Source organism: Daucus carota, chromosome 3, assembly GCF_001625215.2.
Source record: "Daucus carota subsp. sativus chromosome 3, DH1 v3.0, whole genome shotgun sequence".
In the NCBI taxonomy this organism is placed as follows: Eukaryota; Viridiplantae; Streptophyta; class Magnoliopsida; order Apiales; family Apiaceae; genus Daucus; species Daucus carota.
The window spans coordinates 34,162,867-34,175,179 of NC_030383.2; the positions used below are offsets into that span (position 1 = coordinate 34,162,867).

General features: G+C 45.2%; 2 protein-coding genes across 2 annotated transcripts; one reads left to right on the forward strand and one right to left on the reverse strand.

The window, feature by feature from the left end:
* Positions 1-3,779: 3,779 nt before the first annotated feature.
* LOC108212384 (uncharacterized) lies at positions 3,780-4,538 on the forward strand. The gene has a single exon (XM_017384109.1). The coding sequence runs from the start codon at positions 3,780-3,782 to the stop codon at positions 4,536-4,538; it is 759 nt and encodes a 252-aa protein (XP_017239598.1).
* A 4,456-nt stretch (positions 4,539-8,994) lies between these two features.
* LOC108212385 (uncharacterized) lies at positions 8,995-11,492 on the reverse strand. Its single transcript, XM_017384110.1, has 2 exons — positions 11,087-11,492; positions 8,995-10,040 (listed from the first exon to the last, which is right to left on the reverse strand). The coding sequence occupies exons 1-2, from the start codon at positions 11,490-11,492 to the stop codon at positions 8,995-8,997; spliced, it is 1,452 nt and encodes a 483-aa protein (XP_017239599.1).
* Between the last annotated feature and the right edge of the window lie 821 nt (positions 11,493-12,313).

Genomic DNA, 12,313 nt, shown 5'->3' on the forward strand with positions numbered 1-12,313 from the left:
ACCTTGGGAGATCGAAGGCCACACTTTGTCCAAGGAGAATCAGGGAATACAGTAGAAGACGTGGATTTGAATCGCTTGCGCCGTAGCGATTAATGTTAATATTCTGTTCGAACTTTTAATTAGTATCATAAAACACAGGGCCAAGGTCCGATTGTTCCTACAATGGCATCAGAGCCAGGTTGCGGTTTATGATATGTAGTCCATGTCATGATTATATCTGCATGTATATAGTGGTTCTGTGATGCAGGTTGTTATCCACTATTATGGCCGTGTTTTAATTCTGTTATGTTTGGATTCCACGTGGTTTATCGTGGCTGTTGTAAATCACCAGGGTTGATCGTGATAGTTTAATCTTGTAATTCAATTTGTAATTGTTTTAGATTATGATATGATGTAATAGAATAGGCTGGTTCGTCTGTACAATTTGTATGTAATTGTTTGATCAACGGGACTGCAAAAACAGAGATCTTCTGCTGCTGCGATCTGTTTTCGGGGTTGCTGCACTGTTTTGGCCGTAACTTTTGCATACGATGTCCGATTTGGGCGAATCAGCACTTTTCGGAAACGGCAGAACGAGACGGACCTAGCTACAATAAGGTGTAGCCCGGTTGAGATGATTTCGAAGCTGTTTTTGGAATTTTCCGAGGCATTCTGAGGCCGTTTAGGCATGTAATTTATGGTGTCTAGAATGTTATAGATAAGACTGGAACAAACTTCTTAAATTAATACGAATAAATACGAATTTTCTTTATCTCTGATTTGGGGCGATTTCTAAGGCTTATGGGTATTAAGTGAGACCGATGTGACTCCTCCACTGCCTAAAAATCAAACCATTGACGAATATTGAATTGAAGTATTCTATTCAAAGAATATTGGAAGCTATACATGCCGCCCATCGTGGCGTACCAAGTTCCATAGGTTTCGGATAATTTAAGATTTGATGATGGTATACACTTAGCTATGAAAAATAATATAGACCACCCCAACGTGGCTTCTTGTTTAGTAATAGGACCGAAGTAACATTTAAACAAATTTAGGTGGTATACATGTCACCCATCGTGACGTACCAGAAACTTATGGTGTTTAAACGTTAGTGCTTTAAATTTTAATAATTGTTAGAGGGACCATAGGTCTTAATTTTTAATACACCCTTCTTTATGTGTGTTATATACGAAATTGCGAGGACTTATTAAATGGGCCGAGCCCACGGAAGAAAGACTATTTGGGCCAGGAAAGTCAAGACCAATCCAGTCTCAAGATAACCCTGTCGAAAGATAGGGCGCGCCCTATCTTTAGGCGCGCCCACTTGCAAAGGAAAGTTCATTTTTGTCATAATTTTGAAGAGCAGTGAGAGGAACTTTATGTTTAGGGGGACGCCCTTGAGCACGAGTAGATCTCATTGTTAAATTAAGAAGATCTTACCTTGTAGTCTAGGGAGTTGTCCTCCTTGGGAGGTAGAGGATAGAGAAGAAGACACCTTGGAAGGTCCTATCTCTGTAGTCTGGCGGGTTGTCCCTGTCGGGGAGTAGGAGAGTGTCCTTGCATTTGGGGTAAGCCCAGAGGGCTAGGCCTCATCGTATTGGACCCCTTCCAGGAGGAAGATTCTAGAAGGGGAGGCCCAGCCCACATAGGTCTCTTAGGAGAAAGAACTACGTAACGGCTTGATCCCCTATAAATAGGGGTACGTAGGCAGATTGTAGGCATCGATCATTCTAGAGAGCTATTCCAGTTAGCAATCTTGAACCCTTTGCTTACAATTGCAGCCACCTCCATAACAAACTACCAACCACTTCCTACATTCTCGCCAACAGAAATCTTGATCCACGTCGCGAACCTCATCTTTGTTAACCTACCAATTTTCTCCGTTAACAAATTGGCGCTAGAAGGAGGGGCCTAGTTCAAGATTTTCCATCGAGGAGAAAGATGTCGAATCACGGCGAGACAACGCCCGGCGGGAACCAACCCCCCGATCCTAGATCGGGGATAGGCGATAACCCTCCCGTCGACAACACGCCGGTCGGGAACGCCTCCCAGGACAGAGCAATCATCATAACAGACGGAGAGTCTGGCGTTATGAGACGCCCCATCTCCGGCTCGCCGCCGGTATTCATAAGCAACGAGGAGTTACTCAAGGAGTTGCACTACTTGAGAAACGAAGCGAGAGAACAGCAAGCTCTCAGAGAGCGAGTCGCTCAACTGGAGTCCCTTGTTCCCGGAACACATCGTTCCGGGAAGCAGCCCTTTGAAGAGGAAAGTCAGTCAGGCCATCGCGATGATAGAAGACCTGTGATTGTTCCACGAAACTTATTCGCGTCAGGCGGCCAGACTACTACCGGAGGAGAGGGCGCCAGGGACGGAGGAAGACCCCCGCAAGATAGACGAGCGACCGCACATCTGGAGGAGGCCAGTCGAGATGTTAACGCTCTGGCGGAAAGATACAGAGGAAGAGTCAGTAGGGCGGATCTTTTGGCCCTGATCAAAGATCTTGAAAGCAGACCTGAATATGCGAGTACCGGATCAAGAACGGCAGGCACGGGTCGAGAAGGACATAGGAAGGAGATTCCGCATGGATCAGACTCAAGAAGCTATGACCGATCGCAAGAACAAGAACCCCGTGGTTTAGGAGGAAGATCGGAGCGAGACTCGATCGTGCTTGAAGGACGACAGAGTCAGGGAGGAACGCGCGAGCATGCGACGTCTCCGGGCAACGGAAAGACTCATCATCAGGTTCTTTTCTTGTCTCCTCTTTGTAAATTATCGTAAAAGTTATGTTATATTTCGTTCTAGTAGTAGTAGGATATGTAATAATGAATGGTTAGGCAAATCTTGATCAGACCATTGCCGATCCGCACATCCAAGCCTCGTCTCAGGCCAATGCTCATGCCAATCCGCATATTCAAGCCTCATCTCAGGCCAATGCGCCCCCATCTGCTCAGACTTACGCTAATCAATCCAATACTCTCGCCACGGCAAATGACCTCATGGCTACCGGAACACTACCATCAATGACTCTGTCACAGCCAAACGTTCAGACCATTCCATGCATCGGAGCTATTGATGTCAACAGCCTAAGGAAACTTCTGGCACATTTCGACGGAAGCCAAACGTCTCTTTCAAGCCAAGCCCTATCACCATTCTCTGCTGAAGTAATAGAGGCTCCGCTGCCAGCCAATTACAGAAACACCACCTCCGATTTAAAGTTTCATGGCAACTCAGATGCTGTAGAGTTTCTTGGAAGGTTCAATGTTGAGATGGGTGTCTACCAGATACCGGATCCTGTCAGGTGTAGACTTCTTGCGGCCACATTCAGAGATAGTGCCTACCAATGGTTCCGGAAATTGGAACCAGCATCCATCACTTCTTGGACAAGCATGCAGACTATGTTCTTGACTCAGTTCCAGGCAACCGTCAAGTACGCTCCACCGGTCACCACTCTGGCAAATATCAAACAAAAGGAAGGAGAGACTCTTCATGCCTACTTCAAACGTTTCAATGCAGAGTCATCCAATGTTCGGGGGGCAACTGATGAGACACTGAAAAGCTTCTTGGTGGCTGGGCTTCGAGTAGGAACTGATTTTTGGAAGCACTTGTAAGGCAATGATCCCAAGTCTCTGGCAGATTTATATGCAAGGGCTGAGGCATACAAAAATGTTGAACAGTCACTGGCTGAGAGTCGAAAGAATGAGAGAAGCCCTGGTAAGGCCTGACAAAAGAGAAGGGACCGGTCCCCAAGTCCAGAGCAAAGGGGGAGGCGACGAAGTCCCAACCGGGTCAACACCATGTATAGAAGGAACTACACACCTCCTCGAGATCACGAAGAAAGGGAAGATCGTTGGACACCACTTGCCGCGCCAATTGATCACATCTTCGAGGTTAATCGTGACAAGGGACTCTTCCGCAGGCCAGCTCCACTAAATTCCTGGCAAGCCAAGAATAAGGACAAGTACTGCGAGTACCACGAATCGACCGGGCATGATACCCATGAATGTAGACAACTGAAAGAGGAGATCGAGTTGCTAATCAAAGAAGGCCAGCTTAATGAATGGATAGTGCGAGAAGCCCGGTCCCGACGGGATATCCGAGCCAAGGACAGAAGGGGGCTTGGTTATACAGGCGATCAAGAAAGGGGAAAGCAAGAGGACATCCAGTTCGTTAAGGAGGGAAGCATTCATGTCATCTTTGGAGGACCACATTTGGCCGGTGAGGGGACCAGGGCTATGGAGAGATATGCAAAGGAAGCGAAAGGTAGGCCCCTTACTAATATACATAATTTGTCATCTAGACCGCCTAAAGTCTTTAGAGGCGAAGCCATTGACATTACCTTTTCAGAAGAAGATGCCAGATGGGTTCACCACCCGCACAATGATGCCCTGGTAATCGCCCTTCGTATTGGTCCAATGAATGTTCATCGTGTGCTCGTTGATAACGGAAGCTCTGTCAACATTCTCTTTTATGGCACCTACCAGAAGCTTGGCCTCCCTGATAAGGATATGAAAGTTGAGGATGTCTATATCTATGGATTTGGTGAGAGGCTGTAAAAGTAAAGGGGACCATCCGGCTCCCGGTAACTCTAGGAGAAGGAACATGCTCAGCCACTCAGGTGATGGATTTTATGATTGTGGATCACGACTCATCACACAACGCCATTGTTGGGCGACCGTTATTGAAAGAAATGAGAGTGGTCACATCGATATATCATTTGTCTATGAAATTTCCAACATCTGGAGGGATTGGAGTTGTGAGGGGATGCCAGTATGACTCCAGAGAGTGTTACCTGCAATCTCTTAAAGGTTTCAAGAAGAGTAGATCATTGAAAGAACCCCTTGTTGCCAACACTGGCGGGGAGGTCAATATGACTTACTTCGTCCAATTTCCTGATGAAGGAGATAATCTCAAACAATCAAAAGGGAAAAGACCAGTGGAAGTAGATTCAGATGCAGAGCTTAAGCCTTGCTCTATATGGGAAAAAGGGGAAACATCTGGAACCAAAGAGGAGTCTGATCTAGACCCGAGGCTACCCCTAGAGTCAACCAAGACCGGTCCAGCTGAAGATACCATTGAAATCCAGGTTGGGGAAGCCGCGGAGGCCAAAATGTTAAAGATAGGGTCTAAGCTAAAAGGAGAGTTGAAGGCAAGCCTTATCCGTTTCTTAAGAAGCAACTTGGACGTTTTTGCTTGGTGTCATGCTGATATGGTAGGGATCGACCCAGAAGTAATGAGTCACCATCTAAACATTGACCCTACCAAGAAAGGGATGAGACAGAAGAGAAGGCCTGTTAGTGGAGAAAGGGCCCAAGCACTAAAGGAAGAGGTTGACCGGTTGTTGGGTGCTAAGCTGATCAAGGAGTCGTTCTACCCTACATGGCTGGCTAACCCGGTCCTCGTCAAGAAGCCTAATGGGAAGTGGAGAACCTGTGTTGATTTCACAGATCTGAACAAAGCATGTGCAAAGGATAGTTTCCCACTCCCAAGGATAGACCAGTTGGTGGATGCCACGGCAGGACACGCTCTGTTAAGTTTCATGGATGCCTATTCAGGGTACAATCAGATACCCATGCATGAGCCAGATCAGGAGCACACTTCATTCATAACTGACAGAGGCCTATATTGTTATATAGGGATGCCATTCGGACTAATCAATGCAGGTGCCACTTACCAACGCCTTGTAAACATGATGTTTAAGGAGCAGATCGGCAAGACTATGGAGGTTTATGTAGATGACATGCTGGTCAAGTCCAAGGAGGCGCGAGATCACATTCAGCACTTGGCTGAAATGTTTGACATACTTAGGAAGTATGGAATGAAGCTGAATCCCCAGAAGTGTGTATTTGGAGTTGAGTCTGGTAAATTCTTAGGGTTCATGGTAAACCATCGAGGGATCGAGGCCAACCCTGTGAAAATCAAGGCATTACTTAATATGGAGTCTCCTCAGAATGTAAGGCAGGTTCAGAGCCTCACAGGAAGGATAGCGGCATTGAACAGATTTGTGTCCAAGTCCTCAGACAGGTGCAAAGAGTTCTTTAAAGCAATCAAGGAAGCCGGAAAGACGTTCGTATGGACAGAAAAGTGTGAGGAGGCCTTCCAAAAGATAAAGGAACAATTGGGAAAGCCACCTCTCTTGGCCAAGCCTGTAGAAGGGGAAACATTGATCTTATACCTGGCTGTTTCAAGATACTCGGTCAGCGCCGTTCTTGTAAAGGAGGAAAAGGATGTGCAATTCCCGGTGTATTATGTTAGCAAAAGGCTGTTGGATGCTGAGACAAGATACACAAGCATGGAAAAATTGGTATACTCCTTGGTCTTAGCAGCAAGGAAACTTCGTCCATACTTTCAGGCTCATAAGATTGAGGTAAGAACTTCATACCCTCTCCGTCAGATTATGCATAAGCCAGAAGCAACGGGAAGACTCATGAAGTGGGCTGTTGAGCTAGGACAGTTTGACTTGGATTACAAGCCTAGAGCTACTATCAAAGGCCAAGCCCTGGCTGATTTCTTATTGGAATTTGAGGATGATGCTCAGGAGTGGGCAATAGTACCGTATAGTCCAGTTGTTGAGCCCATTGAAGGTCTTTTGATTGAGGATGATGCATGGTGGAATTTGCATGTTGATGGAGCTGCCAACTCAGATGGAGCTGGAGTGGGGATAGTTTTGGTTAGTCCCGGGGGGTGTCGATTGTTAAGTGCCATTCACCTAGGGTTCCCAGCAACCAATAATGATGCGGAATATGAAGCTCTAATCAATGGCCTATCCTTAGCCATAGAGATGAAGGCCAGGAACCTTATCGTGTACAGTGATTCTATGTTGGTGGTTCATCAGGTAAACGGGGGGTTCTTGGCTCGGGGTTGGAGAACGAAATACATGACCCATACGCAAGAACTGATGAAGAAGTTCAGAGAGATACATTTGGAAAAAGTCCCGCGGGAGAAAAATGAGGGTGCTGATGCACTGGCCAAAGCCAGTTCTAGAAGGGATACTAAACTTTTGGGAACTATCCAATTCTGTGTCCAGGAGAAGCCAAGTGTGTCAGAAGAACAGAAGGTTACTCGATTCAGAGAAGATCTGATGGAGGTAGAGGACGAAGTTATGGATACTTGGATGACCCCTATACTTAAGTTCATCCTGGAGGGTCAGCTCCCGGAAAATGTAAAGGAATCCAGAAGTCTCAGATACAAAGCAGCGAGATTTGTAATATATGATGGTGTCTTGTACAAGAGAGGGTTCAACCAGCCGCTGCTGAAGTGTATTGCAGGAGAAGAGTGCAATTATATTTTGAGGGAAGTGCATGAAGGAATATGCGGCAATCACTCGGGGGGTAGTTCACTTGCACTGAAGATCCTTAGGCAAGGATACTACTGGGCAACTATGAGGAGTGAAGCAAGCAAGTTCGTGCGAGCGTGTGACAAGTGCCAGCGATTCGCCACATATTCATCACGTCCTGCAGCAAGTCTGACTCCGTTACTCAGTCCATGGCCATTCGCTTTGTGGGGGATAGATCTCATTGGAGAGCTTCCAAAAGCCAAAGGAGGAGTCAGGTATGCAGTAGTGGCAGTAGATTACTTTACAAAATGGGCCGAGGCCGCACCTCTAGCAACCATTACTGCTAAGAAGATAACAAATTTTGTATTCAATTCAATCGTATGCAGATTTGGTATCCCGTACAAACTAATATCTGATAATGGGAAACAATTTGATAGCAGAGAATTGAAGAAGTTATGTGATGACTTGAATATAAGGAGGAACTTTGCAGCTGTGTATCATCCACAAAGCAATGGACAGACTGAGGCAATCAACAAAATCATCAAACACACGCTGAAGGCCAAGTTAGAAGAGAAGAAAGGTGATTGGCCGGAGGAGTTTCCAATGGTACTATGGTCATACAACACTACGCCAAGGACAACCACTGTAGAGTCGCCGTTCATGTTGACCTATGGTTGTGAAGCCATGGTTCCAGTAGAGGTCGGAGCAGGTTCCTTCAGGAGAGACCACTTCCAGGAAGAGGACAATGTTGTCAATCAGAGGCTACATCTAGATATGTTGGAAGAAGTCAGAAGGGAGTCGCAAGTTAGGTTGGCAGCATATCAACAAAGGACAGCCCGGTTCTATAACAGTCGAGTCAAGCCTAGACCATTCAAGGTGGGGGACTTGGTGTTGCGCAAGATGATGCCAGGGATGAAAGTGCCAGGTCATGGAGTGTTTGGGGCAAATTGGGAAGGGCCCTACCGTATTTGAGCAGAGATCTTTGGAGGAGCGTACTACTTGGAGGATATGCAGGGTGAGCCCATCTCTAAGGCATGGAATGCTGAGCACCTAAAGAAATACTATCAATAGAAGCAACCTGTAATTGTTAAGAACAATAGAAGATGGAATGTTTTTGATGATCCCTTGATGAAATGATAATGCTAGTATAGTTTGCTTGATTCTGCCGTCTACAAACATACGGCGCGCCCAATCTTAAGGCGCGCCCCACCATTATTAACTTTGTCCTTTATCATTCTTAAGCAAAAGAAATTAAAAGACAAGACAAGTCGACAGGAAAATTAATACTTCAAGTACCAGACAAGACCTGGCGCGCCAGATCCTAACAATATTAAGGAAAGATAAATATTGAAGAAAAATGTGCAGGAAAAATGATCTAATAAAATGATCACCACCTATCAAATAAACTGCTGTTTCAAGGTCACAAAGGCATCCAGATTGGGCACGCCAGGTCATACGGCGCGCCACCTTATTACTTATAAATACTTTATAGCACAGCAAAAAGGACGCATCAACCCGTTAGGCGCGCCCGACTGAAATGATATAACTTAGAAGGAATAAGCAGAAAGTTCAAACATTTGCATAATAAGGTGATCATAGAAATAAAAAGAAGTCAACATACAACGAGAGGGCGCGCCCTCATATCAAATCCAAGATAATGTATCAAAACTACAAATTGCAAGGTTACAGGGACCTGCACCCAAATGAACATTCAGACAGATAAATGTTTAATAAACTTAGACCTGATCCTGAGAAGAGTCAGGAATGTTAGGTTGTGACCCGGTCATCTCAGCCGTCTCAACAGTCAAAGGTTCCTGGAGAGTATCACCACCAGATTGGATTCTAGGGATTTGATTCTCTTGAGATTCTTGACCCAATTGGCGCGCCTCATCTTGAACATCTAGGCGCGCCTCTTGTGGAGAAGGTTGTTCCAGAAATTTCTTGGCAGAGTCAGATGCAGCCTCTAATTCAATCTCCAACCTCCTCTCCTCAATAGCTTGGGCTTGTTCCACTTTGAACTCTTCGATCCATGTTCTGGTGGCAGGAACAAATCTACTCCAGTCATAGTCAGGGTCTACAGCAAGAAAGCCAGTAACGTAACTCCTAAATCCATCTGCATAAGCAAGGCGGTTGGTCTCAGCTTGCTGCCTCTCCAACTCTTCAATCTTCTTCTCCAAAGAGACAACTGTCTCGCCAGCATTGGACAAGTCTTGGGCTGTCTTGTTTAGCTCCGTCCTAAGGTTATCAGCATCTGACTTCAGCCTGGAGATATCCTTAATGGCTCTAGTCTTAAACTTTTCCAGCTCAGCCTTATCCTTCTCAGCCTCAGCTAGCACTTGCTTCATCTTAGTATTTTCTTCCCTGGCAGCATCGAGGCTCGCCCTGAGTTTCTCGGTGTCTGAGGGGTTGCAGGTCAAATGAAAGAACAATTCTGCGGCGGCGCGCCTACATGCATCGGCCGCCTGCTCGCCATTTCTCTGCTGCCAGCTCGTGAACTTAGAAGGCTCAATATAACCGTCTGCTACCTTAGCAAACCAGTCGCCAGCAGCTGTCACTGGAGCGTCATAAGGAAACCCAGAAGGAGATTCTTGCAGCTTCGATTTTTTTGAGGAATGTACCTCCAACTCTTGATTCCTCCTCTTCTCCTGGACCTTCTTCTTAGGAGAGGGAGGCTTTTTAGCCTGTTGGCTAACGGACACTTTTGGCGTCTGTTTTGAACCGGACGCGCCCACATTGGTGGCGCGCCCCCCTTTCACGCCAAATCCCGCGGGGAGCGACATATCTGGAAATATAGAAGAACATGAGAAAAGTGACAAATAGCAAGGTAAAGCAAGATACAGATATCAGCATGCTTAACATAACAATAAGAGGTGTGAACAATAAAAGAGCAGACTAGAAGTATAATTAAAGAAGTATAACCGTAATCAGGCGCGCCATGATAGTCAACTTCATCAGATTCCTCTTCCTCAATCTCAATCTCCTCAACAGCTTTGGATTTTCTTTTTATAGGGCGACCCCCATAAAAATCTTGATACGGGGCATATATCTCCCACTGCGTCACTTAAAAATCCATATTCCTTCAGCCGTTCAGTAGTAACCAAGTGATTGATGATTTTAGCTTCATAAGGGAGGTTAATGATATTTTCTGCGCGTCTCTTGGCGCGCCCTGATAAAGCAGATTGTTTCCTTTCAACTAAGTAAGAAGAAGGAAAGAAAACATCTAAGTATGTCATTCTAAGAAAGTAAGGATGAAAACGAGATAAGAGATACGGCGCGCCGGAAGATATGGCGCGCCAAAGGATAGCTTACTAGGCGAAGTATTGAATTGAGTTCTAATCCGTTCTTCTGGCCAAGCATAGAAAAACGGTTCCTTCCATTTCTTTTCATTGCTGGTTTTGCCTTCGGACCAACCCGTGGAATTGTGAGATCTCCTTACCACTAAATAGAAGTAACCTAGACTGGACGCGCCCAGTCTGAAGAAGTAACTTAGGTCTTCCATTGTAGGAGCACGTTGATTATGGTCTCGATACAACATATAAAGGGCGATGGCAAGCTTCCAGCTATTGGGAGAGAGTTGGATGGGGGCAATATCGAACCATTCAATAATGGATCTAAAGTAGGGATGCAGTGGAGGACCGATGCCTAACTTAACCAACTTTGGAGTAAGGACCATTCTGGGAATTCTTAGCCTGGGATTATAATCAAATATATGGGGTCTCATCCATGGATGAGGGCGCGCCCAAATGCATCCTTTGTCATAATATTTTAAACACCATTTGATTTCTGCATTAGAAGCAGTGGAGGATAAACCTACGCAGGCCAGTTTACCAGCCCTTTTGCGAGCCTTAGTTTTTACGGTTTCTCGAATCTCCTTATCTTCGTCCCAATCAAAATCTAATTCATGGTCAGAAATTCTAGGATGGGCATAAGGATTAGGAGAAGGCTGAGGAGAGGGAGGGCGCGCCTCATTGTCCGGTTCCTCATCATTCAAATCGTGGTAAAATGTTTCTACTTCGGCCTCCGCCTCAATCTCTTCAGAATCTTCCTCATCTATACTAGCTTCAGGACCACTGCTTTCAACCTTATCTTGCTGCTCTTCATCTGATTCAGTAATTTGGAAGGTTTTCCGATTAGCAGAGACATGGAGGTCGCGTTCATCTTGATCCAAGAGGTCATTTATGTCTATATGATGAGTTTCTTGGATTTCAGGGGAAGATGCTCCACTTTCAGACATAATTGTAGAAGATTGGGGAGGAAAGGATCGTAATGGAGTAGGAGAAGGTAAACTAGGCGCGCCCAGATTGGCCAGCTGCAAAAGAAGAGAAAAAGAATGATGAAACAACTGGGCGCGCCAAGACGAAAAGGAAATAGATGAAGGATGGGTAAAACATAAAGTAAAGACGGATACTTTAGAAAGCTACAAAGAAATTTCAGGCAAAAATCTGGTACTGATATGCGGATCTATGTATACGGAAGAAGATAAAGGTGCTAACTTAAGAAGAGAGGAGGCGCGTCTAGTCATAGGGCGCGCCCTATCAATGAAAAGAAAGTACAAACAACGCTGAGTAGCTATCATTCTCCAACATACATTTACAAAAGGGAAAGTAAGGATTACACAATATAGCTAGCAGACCCATCAAATCTCTAAATCATAACACTTCGATATCATAAACACAAAATCACAATACCAAAAAACAAGATCAAACATATATACACGCATATATATACAGAGGAAGTGTATGAAGAACAGTGAAGAAAGTGAAAAGTCATGTGCTTAAATACGAAGATTTACTCGGTGAAATGACAAAAAGAAGACATGTATATGTACCTTACGACGAGAGAAGTTGTGGGATGGCCTTAAAATCACGAATGGAGCAGCAACGCGACTGATACAGCTCGAAGAACGAGAACGGCGGCGTAGAGGGTTTTTAGAGTGAAAAACGGTGAAAATGAAGAAGTGAAAAGAAGACTCGTATTTATACTTGGGAGAAAATGAAGAATTAAAATAAAGGAAAAATAACACGATCATGGGATACAGCTGTATACAACAAGGGC

Excerpts from the sequence above, each read along its gene's own strand:
- LOC108212384 (XM_017384109.1), top strand. The coding sequence starts at position 3,780 with ATGTATAGAAGGAACTACACACCTCCTCGAGATCACGAAGAAAGGGAA.
- LOC108212385 (XM_017384110.1), bottom strand. The coding sequence starts at position 11,492 with ATGTCTGAAAGTGGAGCATCTTCCCCTGAAATCCAAGAAACTCATCAT. Across the intron at positions 10,041-11,086 it reads TAAGGCTCGCAAAAGGGCTG|ATATGTCGCTCCCCGCGGGA; the intron begins GTAAACTGGCCT and ends CTATATTTCCAG.